General features: G+C 37.7%; 1 protein-coding gene across 1 annotated transcript in view; it reads left to right on the top strand.

Annotated features, from left to right (window-relative positions):
* The window catches only part of LOC110483495 (V-type proton ATPase subunit S1), a 52,834-nt gene that overhangs the window by 17,670 nt on the left and 14,144 nt on the right, over positions 1–21,020 (top strand). Inside the window, exons 6-7 of the mRNA XM_021553452.3 lie at positions 331–416; positions 20,309–20,550. Of these exons, the coding sequence (XP_021409127.3) occupies positions 331–416; positions 20,309–20,550 (328 nt within the window). The remainder of the gene's footprint in view (positions 1–330; positions 417–20,308; positions 20,551–21,020) is intronic.

Raw genomic sequence — 21,020 nt, forward strand, 5'->3', positions numbered from 1 at the left:
GAAAGAAAAGAAATCTCTGAAGTGATTTCTCCTGGTTTTACTTGCCCAAAGTTCAAACTTTTGGGTATATTTTCCATGGTTTTACTTTTCAATTTCAAAATCACCCCTTTTCCTGAACTGTTGTATTTTTTTAATTATCTCACTGAAATTGTGCATTTTTCAAGACACTGAGAGTGTCTTATCCCAGTTGTACCTAGATAGAATGAGCACTTAAGTTGCTCAAATAAACTGAATAAGCTTAAACATCTAGCTCATTACTTCTCCAGCTGCTGTAGGATTTTAGCTTTCTCAGCTTACCAAGTTTGTTGAGTTATCCATTTCTATTTACAGACAAAATAATTGGAAGAGTGACCATGGATCTGCAGGAACGAGGGATTCATTTTTCAGTCATTTATACTGCAGTAAGACCTTCAAGGGTGAGTAATCTTCAGTGCCTAGAGCTGTCAGATTTTTATCATCCAATAGCTTCATGTTTACAGAAGAAGTCTGTAGATGATTTTCAAGATTATATAGACAAGCAATCTATATTATAGGAGGTTTTGACCAGGAATGATTGCATGAATTTTCATATATGATAGCTATATCACATAACTATTGAAGTTTTACTGTTCTAGGAGACTACAAATTTGCCTTTGTCTGTAGAACTTATTACTATTTTTAAGAACTGTAAGTTAATTTTCTTTTCAGTTTAACTCTAGTGATTTTGTAGTGATTTTTATGTGGAACATTACCAAACTTCCTAGTGTGGCTGGTTAGTATAGACAGAGTGTTACTAATCAACTGAAGGCTACTAAACTATCCACTTCAAAATTATTTGGTTTAATTTTTTTTAAGCAGTACTTGGTATTTACAACTGCAAGGTTAAGTTTTCACTCTTGCTAATAGAATATAATTTGTAGATCACATATCACATTAAGTAACAATGCAGGATAGTTATTTATGCAGAGTTAAATTTTTGTATGACATAAAGGTTGTAATCAAAAAAAAAAATAAATTTTTAATCTTAACGTGAATAAATAAATGGAAGATAGTCTTGCCTTGAAGAAAAAAAAAAGTTTCCATTAAGAAGATAAATATTTAAAGGATGGGCTGAATCCTAAAAAAATGCAACTTTGAGAGAAACATTTTCAGAGGTAACACTATCTGAGCTCCTAATTTGATATGGGACTCATAGAATCATTAAGATTGGAAACGACCTCCAAGAGCATTGAATCCAACCTTTGACTGATCACCATCATGTCAACTAAACCAGAGCACTGAGAGCCACATCCAGTAATTTCTTGAGCGCTTCCAGGGATGGTGACGCCACCAGTTTCCTGGACAGTCTGTTTCAATGCTTGACAACCCTTCCAGGGAAGAAACTCATCCTGATTCCCACCTGAACCTCCCCTGGTACAGCTTAAGGCCATTTCTGCTTGTCCTGTTGCTGGTTGCCTGGAAGAAGAGGCTGACCCCCACCTGGCTACAACCTCCTTTCAGACAACTGGAAAATGATAAAGTCCCCCTAAGCCTGCTCCTGTCCTGGCTGAACACCCCAGCTCCCTCAGCCACTCCTCATGTGGCTCCTTAGACTCCTTAGATACTTCCCCAGCTCCACTGCCCTTCTCTGGACATGCTCCAGCCCCTCAATGTCTGTCTTTTTGTTGTGAGGGGTCCAGAAGTAGACACAGCCCTTGAGGTGTGACCTCACCAGTGCTGAGTACAGGAGAGCAATCCCTGCCTGCTCCTGCTGGCCACACCATTGCTGATACAGGTCAGGAGGGCAGTGGCTTTCTTGGCCACCTGGGCACACACAATGGATCCTGTTCAGCTGCTGTCAGCCAGCACAGCCACGTCCCTTGTACTCACATAGACTCATGAGTGTCCAAGTGGCACAGTGGGTCACTAGCTGCTTCCTCTTGGATTTCAGGGCTTCTTTTCTTCTCCCAGACCCTGTCTAATAGCTCAGCATGTTGCCCTGAGGATAACCAGTCTTGCTGTTAAAGGCTGAGGCAAAGAAATACAATTACCTCAGCCTTTTCCTGGTCCTTGGTTACAATGGTCCCCCCTTTCCCACATCCAAGGGTAGAGAATTTACTTAGCTCTCCGTTTGTTGTTAATTTATTTATAAAAGCACTTTTTATTATCTCTCACAGCAGTTGCCAGATTGAACTCTAGCTGAGTTTTCAACTTTCTAATTTTCTCTCTACATGGCCTAACAACACCCTTCTACTCTCTCTAAGTTTCCTGCTCCTTCTTGGAAAGGTCATCAACTTTTTTTTTTTTTCCCTCTGATTTACAGTGACAACTCCCTGTTCAGCCAGGCCGGTCTTCTTCCCACATTGGCTCATCTTCTGGCACATGGGGATGGCCTGCTTCTGTGCTTTTAAGATTTCTTTCTCAAAGCATGTCTAGTTCTCCTGGACTCTTTTGTTATTAAGGACTGTCCAAGGTAGAGGTTTTGTTGACCACCTTTCTCACTTCACCAAGAATTGTGAACTCTATCATTTTGGGGTCACTATGCCCAGGGCAGCCTCTGACCACCACATCTCTCACCAGCCCTTCTCTGGTAATAAACAGCAGGTCTAGCAGAGCACTGTCCCTGGTAGGCTCACTCACCAGATGTGGCAGGAATTTATCTTCCTCATGCTCCAGGAACCTCCTCGACTGCCTCTTCACTGTGTTGAGTTTCCAGCAGAGACATCAGGCAAATTAAAGTCTCCTACAAGAACAAGGCCTAGCGATCATGAAACATCAGCCAATTGCTTATAGAATATTTCACCTGCCTTTCCTTGGTGTAGGCAAAATGAAAGACATTTGTGTGATTGTCTAGATATAGCATGAGAAATGCCAACAGAATCTTGAGAGGCTGGAAGGTTTTCAGGAGATAGCACAATGAAAAATGCACTGCTATTCTTATTACAGGAATAAAACCTAGAAAACCTGTGTTCAGTGGATGTGAAGTCCCTTTATCTTATCCAAAGGAGTAAGAGGCCACTTAAATGGACTTCATAAATATTCTTTAAGCCAGTAGTGGATAAGCTCCTCAAAGGGGTTCTATGTTCATTTGAAAGTAGTGTGGGGTTTTGCATGAGGTAGGATCTTGAAAACCTCTGAGTAATGCAGGTGATCACAAGGTGATCACAATACTCCCTTCAGGCTCTGGGGCAAAGGCTAATTCTACAGAAGAAAAACAAGAACTTTCTTCAAAAATTCTCCCAGGGAAACTGACTTCCAGAGACTGGATTTTGGAGACCAAACTTAGAAAAAAACCCAGCAGCATGAGTAGGCAAGATCACATTGATATTCTGTGTACTGTGTATTTTTGTGGCAAAGGAGAGAATATTAGTCCAGAACTTGTGATCTGTCTTTTCTTCTATTTCTTTTTTTAACAAAGATCCAAAATAAAAACAAAATTTACTTTGTTATTGTGGCTCTTTACTGTTTGAAATCAAAGGCACATGGGCATTCTTAGCTGAAAATTGTACTTAGAACAATTGGAATGAAAAATATTTTTAATTAATAGAAAATTGGAATTAAGAGAAGGAATTTTTGGTCAATTTTGAAAATATTTTAAACCTATGCATATTTCAACAGGCTTTCCAAATTAAAGTAACTAAATTCGAGCAGCTGAAACACTTTTAAATAATTAAAGCAATGTATCCTAAGATGTTCTACATTTTTAAAATAAAAGCAATTTAAACTTTACTCAGTTGTATAAATTTAATACTTTATAAAACCATTTGAAGCATTTTTTGGCCCTGCACAATAACTTTAAGTTATTTCAGTGCATTCAAGGTTATCAGCTTCTGCACTGAGTTAGAAAAGCCAAAGCAGAATGCACTTTTGAGGGTTCATCACTCTGTGTATTTAACATCTCCTTGGAGTGTACTGCATATCTTTAGCTGTGCTTGAACTGTAGAAGGTATGAACTGTGGTAACTGTAAATGAGGATACTAACTCCCTTTGCTTAAACTATATTGCACAATGTAGAAGTTACAGGATCACTCCCCAGTGATAGCCAAGGTCAATATATAAAAGAAGTAAAAGGCTTTAATCATGTTGAGAGTGATTTTCAAATGCACTATTGTAAACTGTATAGCTATCATCCACTACAGAAGATTTTGCATTCACTAGTTGCCTTATTATCAGTGATGAAGGAAATTAGCTTTAGGTATTACACTTTAAAAAAAAAAAGATAATCTCCTTCTAGTTAGCTAAGTTAATTTTATACAATAAAGCGCCCAAAAAAAGATGGTTTTGTGATGGCTTTCTTCTGAAAGTGTTACCTCCTTGCTCTTGGACATTTTATGGCTTACCATCGCTATGTAATACGTGTTTGTTCTTCCATTGCCTCAAGCAGAAAAAAAAATAGATGTAAGAAATTGCATATATTAGAAAAGGTTCCAGACTGGTATTGGCTTCACAGAAAGTGAATTAAAGAGCAAAACTCACCTATGATTGAGCACCTTTTCTGATTTGATGAGCAAGAGTTATTTAGTTTAGTCAGTGCAGACACAGATGTCTTTAGGCTGTCATAATTATCAGTTCATTACCCCAGTGCATGGAGATTTGCTCAGACTGGTTCTTGTTCAGTTCCAGTTTCAGCATGATTGGAGGGCTAGAGCATCTCTTCTATGAGGAAAGGCTAAGGGAATCAGTATTGTTCAGCCTGGGAAAGAGAAAGCTTCAAGGTGAATCAATTGCTGGCCTTCCAATACCTGAAGGGAACCTACAGGAAAGCTGGAGAGAGGCTTTTTGACAAGAGCATGTAGTTTTTCCTAAAAAATGGGAATGGTTTTAAACTGAAAGAGAGTAGGCTTAGATTCAATATTAGGAAGAAATTCTTTACTGTGAGAGTGGTGAGGCCCTGAAAGAGGTCAATGCCCCGTCCCTGAAGTGTTCAAGGACAGGCTGGATGAGACCTTTAGCAGCATCTCTAGTGGAAGGTGTCTCTGCAAAGGGCTTGGAGCTAGGTGACCTTTAATGTGCCTTTTAATTCAAGGCATTCTATGATTTTGTGATTTGAAGTAGGAAGACAGAATTAAGACTCTGAAAGAGACACCACTTGGTGACCTACTTGAAATGGTTTCACCAACCAGTTGATGATTGCTCCCATCATCTCATAAAGAAGCTGCCTTCCTCCAACAAGGCAACTGCTGAGTCTTGTGGCTCATGTTTTGAAAAGCTTTGCCTTGGAGGTCTGGCTGAGTTGGGATGAGTTGGGGTCTCTCTGGCTGAGAGAGTGATTTGTATCATCTAATTCTGGGCAAGTGAGGTCTATACGTCTATATCTGAGGTCATCAACCAGGGTTCTCTTTACCAGCAAGGGTTTTTAGGTTATGATCCTTCTGACTGTTGTGTAGGAGACCACTGCAGGATGAGATGACACTCACCCTTAAACGCATGTACATACAGTCAGACAACTCTCACTCAACATTTCTCATATTTTTCTACATTAAAAAACAGAAACTTATCTCAAGATATGAGGAGTGTCTAGCCAACATTTTGCTTCCCTTTGAAAGTAATTTAATAGTTTATTTTTCTACATGAGAACCAAACCCCTCTGCAGTCCTTGTTCTCTTTCATCAGGAGTTCTCATGAATATATACATTTCTGTGCTCTTGAGGAGTTTGGTCGTGGTCACCTCTCTGCTTTCTTCTGGTTAGCTTTTTGGCTTGTGGTTGTAATGCATAATTTTACCTTGCTGTTGTAATTGGAGAGGTTAAAAAAGATGCAATGATTTAGAGACAGATATGCTCCAAATCATAAATTTTATCAAGTTCCCCATCCTTCTGTACTCATAGGTGTCCCTGTAACATTTTACTAGTTTTCTTCTGAAACTGCAAGACAGTTTTATGGTTGTTATCTTTTCTCAGTGAGATTGAATGCTGAGGGACCACATACTGCTAAAAGGAGATTTATGGCTACATTCCAGCTGATACTCATTTTGTTGACTCCACTTTTTACAGATGAGTTGTGAAATGCTGTTTAAATTTTCTGTACTGCCTCCACATTTTCAGAGAGCTTCAGTTATCATCAGCTTTGCACTCCATTCTACAAGCCGTCTGCTCTAGTTGGTGTTTCTGCGTGTTGAGTCTTTGATACCACTCAGAGCCAAGCAAGAGTTATAAGAACTTTTTACAGTCAGAAGTAACATTGGAATCTGTCACACAAGCAGTAACTTTTGACACTTAAAAAGTGTGTCTTGGAGATTTCTTCAGGTGCTATTGTTGTGCACCCCAGCTGGAAGGAGTTTGAAAAGTTTTCATCTGCTTTGACAAGTGCTTGTGGTTATGTATTCTTTGTTTCTGCCTTCCATGTAACACATTTTAAAATGCATCATATTTTGCTCTGCTGCATCTTCCACTTACATCCAGCTCCCCTTTCTTTTGTTGACTATTCAGTTTACCACTCTGAGGTTACTAAATGCTACAACAGCCACCCGACTGACTTCACAGCTTCTGACTAATGGAATGCTTTTGACCATTTAATATACTCAAACATTACATAATGTGAGCTTTCCCATGAATAAACATTAGAAAAATGCTTATAATGCCATTTCAGGAGCTGGGGTGTAGATTAAATATCCTCACATATCCTTGAATGCAGGAATTGCCTTATTCATTTAATCTTCTGTTTTTACATTTGAAGGAACAACTGTAGTTTAGCACAGTATGATAAAGCATTGGTGCTTCCAGCCTAAAAGAAGGAAAAAAAAAAGGAATTCCTTATCCTTTAGTCTTCTATCCCCACTTAATGAATACCATTATAATAAAACATAAACTTTAATTTGTAGATGAAGAATGTACATTATTTGATTATTTTCTAGAAAGCTCAGTTTTGAGAATTTTTTCTGACAGAGGTATTTTTAAATAACTACAAAACAACTGCTTGAGCCAGGTTGAAGCCAGTTAGTTGTCACTCTAGATGAACATACATTTAGCCAAATTAGTTTCAAAATTGAGTGATGAAAATGTGAGAGATTCTTGTTAGCAATGCTGTATGATTCATTCTATGTGTTAGTGGGGAATTCAGAGAAATAACTAGTGTTTTACCTTTAACTCTAGACTTTGCACCAGAGCAAGTTAAGATTCATTTACTTTAAACATTTTTACAACTTTAGCTTGCATTTAATATATATATATGTTTATGGACTTAACTGCTCGTAAAGGACAGCATGGAATTAAGCTATTATTTTTATCTGATCAAAACAGTTTTGTTATTTTCAGATACTAAGTTTTTAAGGCATAGATGAAACCTGTACAGATGTTCCATATAGATGAAATCAGAAAGTTGTATTTATTTTGCTTTTAAAACTGAGGACCAAGAAGACTGGGGTGGAGGAGGTATGGTGGAGAAGGACACGTAGGTAAGGATGAATTGTGTCTTAGGACTAAAATTTACCATAAATTGGTAAGATGCAGGCATAAATATTGCAGTGAGGATTCTAAAAGATACAATCATATATAAGCGGAAGTCGTAAACATAATCATGCAGAATGAAATTAAGGAATAAGAGTAAACTAGGATAGATTAAATAGAATGTGTAACTGTAAACAAGCATATTTATATGACATGTTGGTAGGCATACTAAACACTTTCTGGAAGGAGAATGCCTAGGTAAAGATAGTATTGGAGTGACAGAATAGAGCTGTAAAGGAGTGATGTTTTGTCTTAAAGTAATTTTGGATTCCAGGAGGCAAAAATAAATGTTCTGAGAATCCTGGAGACCTATTCTAAGAACAGTCTTTGAAGACTGAGGCCAAATGCAATATCCAAGTGACATGTCTTTAACATAAGGATTAAAATAATCTATCTATCTCTGATTTGATAAATTGCCCAATAATCTCCACTAATTATATTGATTGACACTGCTTATATCTGGAATACAAACTGATTCAACACAACATATTGAAAGGTCAAATTATATGCCAAAAAAACATTTTTCCCCTCACCTTCCTCCCTACATGGAAACATCCCAAACTGTCATAATTAACAGAGCAAAAGAGGTGAGGCTATTAATAGTCACATTTCAAAAAGCATAGTCCTGTATGATACATAAAATTAAAATAAATATAAGTTCTTGCAAATTTAGTGCAGCATCATATGGCAGACCTAAACACATTCAGAGGAATAATGTACACAAGACCCAAAAACTATTCATAAAAACACATTAGACAGGAATTCTTTCAGAGAGTACTGGATCTTATAAAAAAGGAGGAGTGCAGAAAAATGTGTAACAATGTAAAGCCAAATGGTCTTTGTGCTGATCATTGCTGTGGTAGAACATAAAGAAGTTCTCACTTCAAACACTTTTTTGATAGTCATTGAGCCTCAAAACATTTTGCTGCTACTCCGTTAGCAATGGAAGAGAGTTCAGAATAAATAAATAAAATTCATTGGGTCATATCATCAATATCATATATTATTCACCTAAGTTTAAACTAAAATAAGAAACTGCCAAGCTGTCATCATGATTTCTAATTTACAAGTTTTGAATTACAATTTTTATAATATATATGAAGACTAAAAAATAGCTTAGCATTCATTGCAAGTGCAATATAGTGCTTGAAAAGAGGCTCCATATATCTAGAGAAATGCTTCCAGGAAACCTACCTTCCATACTAACAAAAATGGTTGAAACTGTAGTCATAAGTATGTGGATCTATGAAGAAAATACAATGTAGTTTCAGTGTTGTCAAAGAGGCATAGGATGTGCAAGTAGAAATGACTGTGTTTCTAAAGTAAAAAGGGTAAAAAAGTAAAATCTTTAGAGATAGCAGAAGTAAAGTCTTTAAAAGTAGGAAAGAAAGGATAAAAATAAAGGATTCATGTTCACAGTGGGGAATATTTGCCAGTGGAACTCTGTGGGGATTGATGTTGATGCTTGTGCTGTTCAGCAGAGTCATTAGTATGAAAAGGGGGCTGAAATCCAAAGATGCCAAAGTTTGCTGATGTACTGACAGGTTGGAGAAATCACTCACAGCACTGCATTACTGAGTGATAAAAAGACAGATACAACCCATCTGAAGAAAAATAACATGTAGGAAAACCTTAAATATGCAGATTACACTGTAGTGAGTGGCTGCTCTTTCTCAGAAGAGGAATTGCAGTACAAACGTGGGATGTTCTCTTGGAACATCCCAGCAGTCAGCAGTAGGATGAATAGCAAGCAGAGTGTTGGAAAGGAGGAGGGTGAAGCAGCATCAGTTCACTAAGTGCTTACTGAGCACAAGTCTGCCAGTGGAACAGTGCGTGTGGTTCTGGCCACCCTATTGACAGCCAGTTGAATATGAGCCAGCAGTGTGCCTTGCTGGCCAAGAAGTCCAACAACATCCTGGCCTGTATCAGGAATGATGTGGTCAGCAGGAGCAGGGAGGTCATTCTCCCCCTGTACTCAGCACTGGTGAGGGCACGCCTTGAGTGCTGTGTCCAGTTCTGGCCCCTCAGTTTGGGAAGGATGTTGAGATGCTTGAGTGTGTCCAGAGGAGGCAACAAGGCTGGAGAGGGGCTTGGGACACAAACCCTGTGAGGAGCAGCTGAAGGAACTGGGGTTGTTTAGCCTGGAGAAGAGGAGGCCTAGAAGTGACCTTATTGCTCTTTAAAACTTCCTGAAGGGAGGTTGTAGACAGGTGAGGGTCGGTCTCTTCCATCGGGCAGCAACTGACAGAACAAGAGGACACAGTCTCAAGCTATGTCAGGGAAGGTTTATGTTGGATATTAGGAAAAAAAAATTCACCAAAAGAATAATAAAGTACTGGAACTGTCTTCCCAGGGAGGTGGTAGAATCACCATCTCTGGATGTGTTTAAAAATAGACTGGACTTGGCACTTGGTGCTATAGTCTAATTGAGGTGTTAGGGTATATGTTGAACTTGATGATCTTAGAGGTCTCTTCCAACCTCATTATTCTGTGATTCTGTGATCTCCAAAGGACAGAAGATTAAAATATTTCAGCTAGGAAAAGTGAAGGAAATTCAAGAGGAAAGTAATAAATAAAACCGCAAATTACGTGGACAGGCTGAACAGGAAATATTACTCGTCTCTGGAAAATATTCATGACAATCACCACTCAGATTGTAACATGGAATTCAGGGGCACCAAAACCCTTTAAAGAAAAAAAAAAAACTATTTTTGGATGACAAAAGCACACAGATTTCAGTGATTACATAAACTAAAGGAAGAAAGATAGGAAGGATGGGTGGAAAGAAGGTCCGATTTACATGTGTTGATTTGAATGCAATCTTCAGCCCTGAAGGTTTCTAACCCAAAGATTACAGAACTCAAAGACATCCTAGGACAAGTATTGTTTGTATTTACCCTTTCTTATTTCAGCTGCCAGTTACTATCAGGAGCTCTGTCTGTGATCTAGGTGGACCTTTGCCCTCACACAATTTAGCTGGTCTTGTGTCTTGGCAGGAGAAGCTTGGGATATTGACATAGCATTTCTCTGAAACAGGAGTGTGAAAAGTAATATGTAACTTATTTAACTAAAGGCCAAGAGCCAGAACAGGCAACCAACACAATAAGCAAAGCTCCACTATAAGAAGCTCATGGACTTTCCTCCTCATGCTTGCCTATTAGGTTGTTGTAGTACTGTCACTTCTGAAAATGAAAATAATTGCCACATCATAAAATAGCCTACTGCATGTAAATCACTGTTTTGCTGGCAACCAGGAAATCCATAAGGAGAAGTGACTATGTCAGCTGAAAATCAGGTAGATGTCAGCTCAAGCTTGGTGCAGTCTTCCCTACTTTCAGTACAGTGAAACAGGCTGGATTTTCAAGATCCTTGTGATTAAGCATCTGCAAATTGTCTCTGGGAGCTCTGAATCCTTTCCCCATTCATTGCTACTGGTGAACACAGATACTTGTATCTTCAGTGCCTTCTCCTGACACCAAAGCCCATTGGCATGATCCTTTTCACAGCGAGATACATATTCCCATTTTAGGGAAGCACAGGGTTAGAAGTGGGAAACAATTATGTCTGCCCAGAGGATGACCATGTATGTGAATCACCCTCATGAGGTACCTGGGGCTGAAAGCCAGGAGCTGAGAGATGTGTGGCTCTATGGTTGGGTGGCCTCTGCATGTGGTCAGAGCAAGCCTTAGCCTAAATATCTACCTGCAGTATTTCTTGTCTTCCTACCCTCCTTAGGAAATTAAACTACAGCTTGTAAAAGAAAAAGCTGGCGCAATCACAGGGATGCCCCATTCCTTGAGAAAACCATTTGTATCCTGTATAGTTTTGTACTGCAGCCTCTGTTGTCTGTGGTTAGAGAAATAGCTGTTAGACGAACAAAGACAGGCTTTACTAACACAGGACATAAAAATTTGCTCTTAATCAGTAAAATGCAGATCACATATTCTGGGAAATGTAAGATCTGATGGCAGAATAACAAAGCCCTAAGTTTTAATGCATCCAGTCTGTAATACAGTTAGGACTAGTTAGAAGACACCTGGATTATTTAATTTTAGTTTCAACTGAAATTTCATATTCTGTATTTCTTCTCACTTTATAAAAATTTCTGAAAAAAAATATTTTCTTTATGTAATGCAACAGAAAGTTTTGATTTTGGAGCATCAGTGTTTTGTGGTAGGAAGACATTTTGTTGTGAATTTCTAGATCTGCTATATTTATGCATGAAGCAGAAGTGTTTTTTTTCTAATTTTGAACTCTTACCCTGAATGTGTTTCCCTGAAATATTAGACTGTTTAAAGCCATCAACTAATGATTTCCTGTCATTTTGAAAAGTAAAGAGGGGACATCATTATTCATACATAATCATTGTGTATACAAAACCATAGAATCATTGAGGTTAGAAAAGACCTCTAAGATCACTGAGTCCAGCTGTCAAACTATGGAGCCATTTAAATTCCTAAGTGCAGCATGCATGCCTCTTAAGTTAGGATAAAGTATGATAATTTCTTAACAGAGTTTTCAAACATATTTATGATTTAGCAGAGGAATATATCTTTTCTTTAGGGATGGGTATTGAAATGTTCTTTCTAAAAGTTACTTTTATTAAATCCCAAAGGCTTTTCCATAAAAATCTGTGAACTTGGATTTGCATGCATGTCTTTTTTCAAAGTTTGTACATTAGAGCACTAAGCATACAAAGCTAAGAAGTAGCCAGGATGTTGATAAAAGGTTAACGGAATGTTAATGCAGTGTTTTGGTATTGAAACACAGAGCTTATTTCTTTCTGAGAATTGTATTGCCCATTCCTGCTAGATGACAACTTTAAATTTAAACCAATTTCAGTCTACTAATACATGATATCTTTCTTTTTAGAAAGCTAAGAAAATAGACTGATTAAAGAAAGCTGTGGTATTAATATCCTTCTAGGAAATGGTCCTGTATGGTCAGACCCCTGTACAGTCACCTGTGCTAGCAGCATTAAAAGTACAGTAGAGCTAGAAGCAGTGCTGGGAGAGCTTTGGGACTTGCCAGTGTTCCCCTGTTTACTGGAATGCTGGAAGGGAAGAGGCAAATTTGCCCGGCATGAGGTTGACAAGTCATTGTTTCCTCTGGGACCCCAGCTAGTATCACAGCACTGCTGTGACCCATGCAGGCCTGCAGCTCCCTCCAGCCTCACACGGGAACTTCTGGTATTGAGTTGCTGCATTACACATTCCTTGGTGTCACTGGTACACAAGAAAAAAGGGAAGAAGTTAATTCCTTTACTGACAAAATGTCACAGACATATTTTTTAATTTGTTGATGGAAGAGTTATTTTGAAAGCTGTACATAAAGTGATGCCTGACACCAAATTTGATATTACATGGCACATTTTGTTCTTGTTCTGTCTTCTCTGTTTTATGAAAACCTCAATGTTTACAATTTTATTGAAACACTGCAACTATTCTATGATTTGATTTTTTATTTCAACTAAGTGATTGAGTGTTTTCCTAGATTGATCTTTAATGAATCAGAAGATGTACATTCTACTTTTTAGTGCACTACAGTATGAAAGTTAAACCTCAGTTATTTTAACAGCTAGATTTATCTTCTTCTGGGACTTTCAGCCAAATCACTTGGATTCAACCAAATCAGTTGGAAAATTCTGCAACAGAACAGAGGGTTTCTTGCCTTATGTTGAGCAGAACTATTGGAAGGCCAATGTTGGATTCTGCTGTGCTTTCTCGCTGTTAAAAACTTCTTCCTTCTCCCTAATACATGATTCTCTTATGACCCTAAAAATATTCCTTGCTTCGGATGCTCAGTTCTCAGGATGTGAACTTCCAGAAGGAAAAACTGACTGTGGTTGAACCAAATCTCCAGCCAGCTTGCCATTACCTGGCAGTGAGTCCTGGATATGGCATAAGAACAGCAATAGGCATCAAGCTGCTAAAGCAATCCCACAAGAATGGTGGAAGGAAGTTGGTGTTTGTTTTCTAATAGGCCTCACCTTATAAATTTCCATTTTCCAAAATTTCATATCAATGCATCCTGACAAGGATCCATAACTAGCACACACAGAGGTGTTAGTTCCACCTAACTGCTGGGAAAGATTGCATGCTTTGGTTTAATTTTGGTTTATTTGATGCACTAAAGATTGGTGGGAGATAAAGGAAATTATGAAATTGTGGTGGATGACATTGGCTGAGGTGTTTTAACTGGAAGATTTAACTAGGTTTTGCTGGGAAAAGGTCTGTTTTGAGAAAAACTTGGAAGAGGAAGGCTCTTCCTCTTGGAAGAGGCTTTATAAAGTGCATGGATATTATTTCTAAGATTAGCTTTGTCTAGACTTTCTGATGTGGATTTCTTTTATATATATATACACCTTCTAGCTTCCACACCTTACTGTCAGAAAAATTGTATCCATATTAAGTGCAAGAAAGGAGAGTAGAACTTAACATCCTTTTAATAGATTTTCTGTGAAAAAATGCTTGTTTTGACTTCCCTGTCAAAAGATCCAATTGGCTAAATTTATTGGCCAGTTTTGCAGATTAGTCCTCCAAAGTCCTGCGGTATCAAAATATTAAGTAGAGAAAGGGGAAATTTTAAGGTTCTTCAGATTTTTAATTTCCCTGTGACTAGCCTACATCTGGGACAAGCAGTGCTGGCAAGTCTCCCAGCTCTATGAGTAACACACTTTGGCTTCTGTCTGCATTTTTCAATTAAGTAACCCACCAGACCCCTGTGTAACCTCTGTCCAACTCTCACTGCATATCTATTCCATTTTATTGCAGCAGACACTCTGCCATCCTTTTTCACATCTCCCATAGCAACTGGAATTTTACATATGGACATAAGAAAGGGGGGAAAGCAACCAGTTGGAAGTGGGTATTCCCCTAGCAGTCTAAAAATTATGCAAAATCTGTAGCTTCTTTTATCTCTGTGGCAGAATTGCCTGAAACAGGGCCCAAAATCGAATGCTCAGCCTGGGGACATTGGCATCAGCAAATAGTTCTTGAATGATACATCTGGTCAATTCCTTTCAGGATTAATTTTGCTTTACAAGGCAAGTTCTTAATATATTTTTCTCTCTTTTGTATATTGCTTGCAAAATCTGATTTACTAAAAAGGGGCAAGTAAGTGCTTACACTTTTGAAGATGGCCAATACATTGTTTTCATTGAAATAATTGTGTTTGGGTTATTTGACCTAACTGAAATTTAAGGTGGCAAATTAAGTGTAGTAGATCCTTCCATCTGCTATTCCAACTTAATCATATTCTGTTTTACTTTCTAAAGTTAGGATATTTTTGTAGAAAATTACTGTTCTTTCTTAGAAAAAGTTTGGTATAAAAATAAATTGAAAAATGTAGCAAGAAAATAAGGAAGTACACATTTCTTCAGAAAATGGGGACTGCATTTACAGATGTTCTTTTATGTACCATACATTGTCTGATTTAAAAGCCTTTCAAGTGGAATTGAATTGAAGTTTTCACAAGTGCTGTATCACAACACTTTGCTCTGCTCCGGGTTCTGTCGCTTGCATGGTCCCTGCTAACTCTCTTGTCTCTGCACAGTGTCAGTGGCAGAGTAGTTCCATTCTCTGTAAATGGCAGTCAAGAGATCTTTTATCCATCCCAGTGCTGCTACAGGACAGGCCTGTGAAGAAGCAGATCTAGCCATGAATATGTGAGCTGATAGTGCAGAGGGTGTTTATGCATGGATGGATTTGACCACTGAACCGAGCAGCGTAGTAAATGCTGCAGTTTTGTTGTCTCTTCTAACAGAAGGTCTTGAAGTGCTTGCTCATGACTTGGGTAATCTCCACAAGTCACAGCAGTTCTATCAATTATAAAAGAGAACATTTTGTTGTACAGTGAGATCATTATTTCTTACTGTAAGACATGCATTTTGACTTTAACATTCATGTCCCAGCCTTGTTTTTGTGAAAATCTCTGAGTGATGCAGAGCATCAGGTACAAGCTGAGTGTCACAGTTGCCAAGCCATTTGGCTTGCTGGTAGAAGTGTCCATGGCTCAACAGGGAAGCCATTAGATACTAATGTGAGGCAGTAAGGTTGGTCATATATGCAAGGCACTAAAATGATCATAATCACTGTTAATAAATTAATGCACATTTCTGTGCATTCTTTTTTACCTGCTTCATCAGAGTAATAACAGAGATGGGAAACAGAGGTCAAGGATTCTTCTGGGAAAAATATCAATATGCCATTGAAATTTATTCTGATGTCCTGTTTAGGCTTACAGTTGCAGTACAAATACATAAAATAGGGTTGGAAAGGATTCTAAAGATCACCCAGTTCCAATCCCCATGCCATGAGCAGAGACACCTTCAAATAGACCAGGTTGCTCTAAGCCCTATCCACCCTGACCTTAAACACTTCCAGATCTATGGCAGCCACAAGTCAGCCTAGAGGGAAATTAAAAAACAAAATCCCAAAGTGTTAGAAATCATAAAAATGTAAACAGTAAAAACTTTCAGAAATAGAGATATTTGGTAACTCTGCTTAATGTTCTAGATTTTGACAGCTTAAAATACTGTTATGCTACAGTCTTCCACTGACAGGTGAAAGAATAAGGTCCAATCAAATATATTTCTGTTTGCTGCATTTGTGATTTTGTAAATTTGACACCACAAAGAACATTTTTACAGTTATACCAATTTCAAATGCTTGCCTTTGAAATTTTTGACCTTTAGCAGTGAGATTGCCTGCATCACAGATTCATGATACACTATCCTTCAGGAAAATTAGGTACTAGCAGACGTGGTGGTGCTATCCATAGTGAGACCTTGAGGCCATATCCCATAGAAAGCATGGAGGAAAACTGCTCTGTTTGTGTGGGAAGGAATATTGAAATGATAATTTCAGAAATAGCATTTGAAATGTGCTGATACTTGGCTGGGATGTGAATGCTGAGAGGCTTCTGATATGCCACAGCCAAACCCAGAAAGAAGCATGATCTGCCAATTTGCAGTACCCCTCCTAGTGTCATTTTTTTAAGGGGCATCTTGCAAAAATAAAAAAGATTTCAATGGTCCCTGTTAAAGCAAATTGAGAAAATGAAAGCATACAATTCTTTCAGTATCCTGTGAAAAGAATTACAGTTGGTACATGATATGTGGATGCAGTTCCATCTACCAAACCCAAAATCCAGTTCAGATAAAAGCTATTTGTCTTTGTTGTGTTATTGTAGCAGTTGCAGCACCTGCCCTCCCTTCCTTGGACTTTACACTTCATGATTTAGGGCATCAAATGTGATCCAAAAATATTCTTTGTCCTCATTTTTACAATGTATTTTGAACTTGTCTCTACATACATTCCCTAAATATTTTAAGGTTCTTTTCTTCATTTGTGCTATGCTGTGCAATGCTAGTAAGAAATATGTGTCTCTAATACTGCACTTTTTTTATTTAGTAGAAGCTAGGATTCTTATGTAATTTTTCAATACTAACAACTGGCTTAAATAGGTTATGACTATAATTGAAAAAATTGCCATTTGCCATCCAAGTCAGGTATATACAGAGAACACACTGTAGTGTACAATGTAGTATGGATGTATGGACTAAACTAAGATACAGACTAAAAAGAGATAGGGACCCTAAAAAGACACCCTTCTGCCTATTCACCCCCCTCCTTGAGAATACAGAAATACCTTTTCAATAAGAGCAGCATAAGTCTATGCTGTTAGAAATGAAAAGGAGCAGCAAACACCACCAGGACAGTTTTCTTATTCATTATGTGAACACTTTAACACAGTAGTAAGAAGTCAAAAAATAAAAGATTGAAACAGAAGACACAAGCATCTATTGAACTGATATTCAAAAATGCCATGTTGTAAACAGTGTAAAATATAATCTGTTTATGTTGTTCATTGTTATTCATCATTTCAGCAAGTGGAAGTTCCATTTTCACAGTATTTTGTATTGTTCTCATATGTGTTTGCAATTATTTGATTTATATTTGTTTTCAACTAATTTGTGATTTCAAATGTATAAAATGGCCCCAAATCTTTTTTCTTGTATCTAGCCACTTTGTGTTGGAAGAGGCAACAAAATTGTGGAACAACAACAAAAACAAGTAATTTTGGATGTAAGGTCTGTTTGCTTTGAAAAGGATTTGCATGTTAGTGTATCAAAATGCTCCCATATCAGCTTCCTTTCTTGTTTTCAAGAGAAATTCTGAATTACGAGGCTTGAAAACCAGATCAAAGGGAAGAAGTTTGTTCAGGCTACCACTATTGCAGGTTCAGTTAGTAATTACAACATTCCATTGTGGTATAGGAAAATGTAAATTCTTTGTTTTCTGTACCTTATTTAATCAGGTGTTGCTGTTGTTTACTGCATGACTGAGATCAAAAATGCCATTAATAAATTCAGAGAATAAGACAGTGATTCACACATCCCTCAGTTCAGATTAGGTGAAGGAGAGGAGCACACTGAACTGAGAATTAAATACGGTGTAATGATTGGCAACACTTTCACAATGTATTGTTCCTAAATAGTCTAATTTGATTTATAGTAATTCAGTGTAAATATAATCCTTTTGTCAAGGAAGTGTCCTGCAATTTATAGTTTAGCATGAAATATATGACATCAGAGAACGATTTTGATTCGGTAAGCTCATGTTTGTGCAGCAAAAAGAAAAACCAACAAAAGAAAAAGAAAATGTTCCTTAAACAGAGAAACAGGGACATAGTGGGGAGGCTCTCAGCTTCCCACTGGAGTTACCTGGAAGGAGCGACTGCTGTCCTCAGGTCTCCAGTGGGTCCCAAGCTGGGCTGTTTCAGAGATCCTCCTTTCAGCCTAAAGACTAAAGACTAAAATAAGACTAAATTTTTAAATATCCCTCTCTGATTTCAAGCATGCTTAATTCACTGAATCACAGAATATCTGAGTTGGAAGCAGATTGAGGGATCCCATTAATGCTCATTTTCCCAAGTTTTGGCTCACCATCTCATTGCTCATCACTGGACAGCCTGGTTTTGTTCCTTTCCCCCTTCCAAGCTCATTTAAAGCTTTGTCATCAAGCCCCACTAGCTCCTGGGCTAGAGTTCTTCTTCCCCTCTGAGACTGGTGCATCCTGTCAAGTGTCAGTGGACCACATGTTGAGTACATTATCCCATGGTCAACAAATGCAAATTTTTTCCACTGACACCAACCTTGGAGTCATACATTGACCTGATGGATCTGCCTATTCCTATCAAACTAGTGGATTTCTTTGCCTCTGAAAGCCCTTCTTTCCAGGTTTACACTCTCTTGGTTCATATGCTTTCTGAGAGAGACAAGGGAATCTGTATGTAAGAGTCTCATGGCAAAGTACTGCTTAGAGAGCAATAGAAATAATAATTATATTTTAATAGCTTTCTTTTTATTTTAAGGTTCTTTGACCTAATCCCAAAAGTTATCGCAGTCACAGTATCCAATGTATCATTGTTTTCAGCTCTTAGCAGGTGGTTTTTAAAGCCCTCTTTTGATGATACATGGGCCCCACATAGTAAAGTCAATAGTTAGACAGGATATAATTTAGACTTCAGCTTTTCCTCTCAGTTTGAAATAAAATGATTACATTTCAGGGAAGTCTAAGGAAAGATTTAAAGTTTTATATCAAAAGCTGAATATTTTCTTTTGTTGTACCCTCTTCTTTTAAAGAACATGGTATTCATTTAAAATAATGCTTGTTCTGATATATTTGAAAAGGCACTACTCTGAATTAAAAAGAAATTAATAAAATATGCATGTATGGAAGGGGAAGATTGCCTTCCTCACTGGAGCATTTAGTCAAAGGGTTTAATGCAGCCAATTCTGCTTAACTGATAGAATGAGGTACCTGCAAAGACAAGCTGTAAATAACAGATGGCCAATAGTGTTTACAGAGCAGCCATTCACGTGACAAAATCTTCTGGGGCTCCTCTCCACAGGCAGGTGATAAAGCGATATTATAATCTCTGTTTCAGACTAGAAAATGGTCCTTGACTGTCTTTAAACCCATGAAAGTAGTTCTAGGCAATAGCTCCACATAATTACAGTTCTGGTAATCCTTGTAACCCTTGTGATGCCTTTCGTTTCTTGTACCATAAAGTTATACAAGGCTAGAGGCCACTTATAGTATACAAAGTTGTAAAGCTGACACAGGACTCAAAAATAGGTGCAATATCCCAGCTATGAATAGAGTAAGAAGAGAGGAGTAAGATAAGAACAAAATAAATTTGTTGTGTAATAAGATAAGGTTGCTTTAACTGTTGATATCTGTGGGGCTGCTTTACCAAAGATGCCCCAAGCACATTTTTTAAAAGCATTACCTACTAAATGGAATTCCTGGAAATATCCTAAATATTCCTGTAAATATCCTAAAAGCAGATAGGCTGATGTTCATCACATCAGCCAAATGAGCAAAGATCTTTTTTCAGAAGCCCTCAGAAAAGTCTAAAAATAAGCTTGCTGTAGCTAAGTAGACTGCCCTCGTGCTTGTTAAAATGAAGACTGAAAAAAACTGTTACTTAAGGGGAGAGTGTTACTGAACTAGCAAGTTGAAATTTTCTCATGATGTTATTGCAGAAAAAAGCTAATTTATTTCAGTATTTTCTTCTGGGAAAAAAAATTCTTCTACCTGTTAGCAGAAATGAATACTACCATCTTAAGGCAACACTACCAATATTGTTTTACATTCATTTGCCTAGTATCAGTGGTGCTTATTTTCACATGTGGACACCTGGCCATGGGAACCGAGGTTAACATTGCTTCATTAGCCTCCACACCACCAGGTAAATAGACAGACAGTAACAACTGTTGAGGTTGTTGATTAAGGATTCAGGAAGAACAGGGGCTCATGGTACAGAAGGGTGAAGGTCTGTTTTCAACTGAAATGACTCTTACAATGGCATGAATCGTTAATGTGTTTTTATTCCAGAATTCTAGAAGAACTGATGTGGTGGCAGAATTGAGACGACAATTAATGGCTGCTGAAGAAGAAGAAAGTTCATCATATCCTCCTCTGAATGTAACCACTGGAAATTACACATGCATCCTTTTCTATGCTAGTAATTTTAGCCTCAAAGCCAACAGTTCAGTTTTAATAGATTTGACAAATGCAACATTTTTAACACAGAATGTGGATATTTCTGCCTCTGAGTGCTCAGACAGCAACACAACGTGAGTAGCATAAGAAATTTAATGTCATAATATATGTAATTTTGAAAATTTTCAGAAATATTACAGTGCAAAATCAGTGTTAATTTTCTTCTTCTAAAGCATCCAAAAATTTAGAAAAATGTATTCTTAGAGGAAAAAATTAAGACCACAAAAACTGTTCAGACAAGGCCTGTTATTGTCACGATTTTTTTCTTCTTATGTTCCCTACTTCTTTGTTTGTTTGTATTTGGTCCAAAGAGGTTTCCCTGTGCCTGATCTCACAATCACAAAAATCTCCACTGGCATTAATGAGACCATAATTTCATTCCCTTGAAGGGGAGTATTGCCAGTTACAAGGTTACTCAGCTAGAAGTACATTAATGAAACATGATCTCTGTTTTCTTTACTTTGAAGCACCTGCTCTTGGGTAAATAAAACCCTGGAAATATTTAGTCATATTTTTCTATGTACTGAACCTTTGCTATATGACT

Source organism: Lonchura striata, chromosome 1A (assembly GCF_050655825.1).
Source record: "Lonchura striata isolate lonStrDom1 chromosome 1A, ASM5065582v1, whole genome shotgun sequence".
NCBI lineage: Eukaryota > Metazoa > Chordata > Aves > Passeriformes > Estrildidae > Lonchura > Lonchura striata.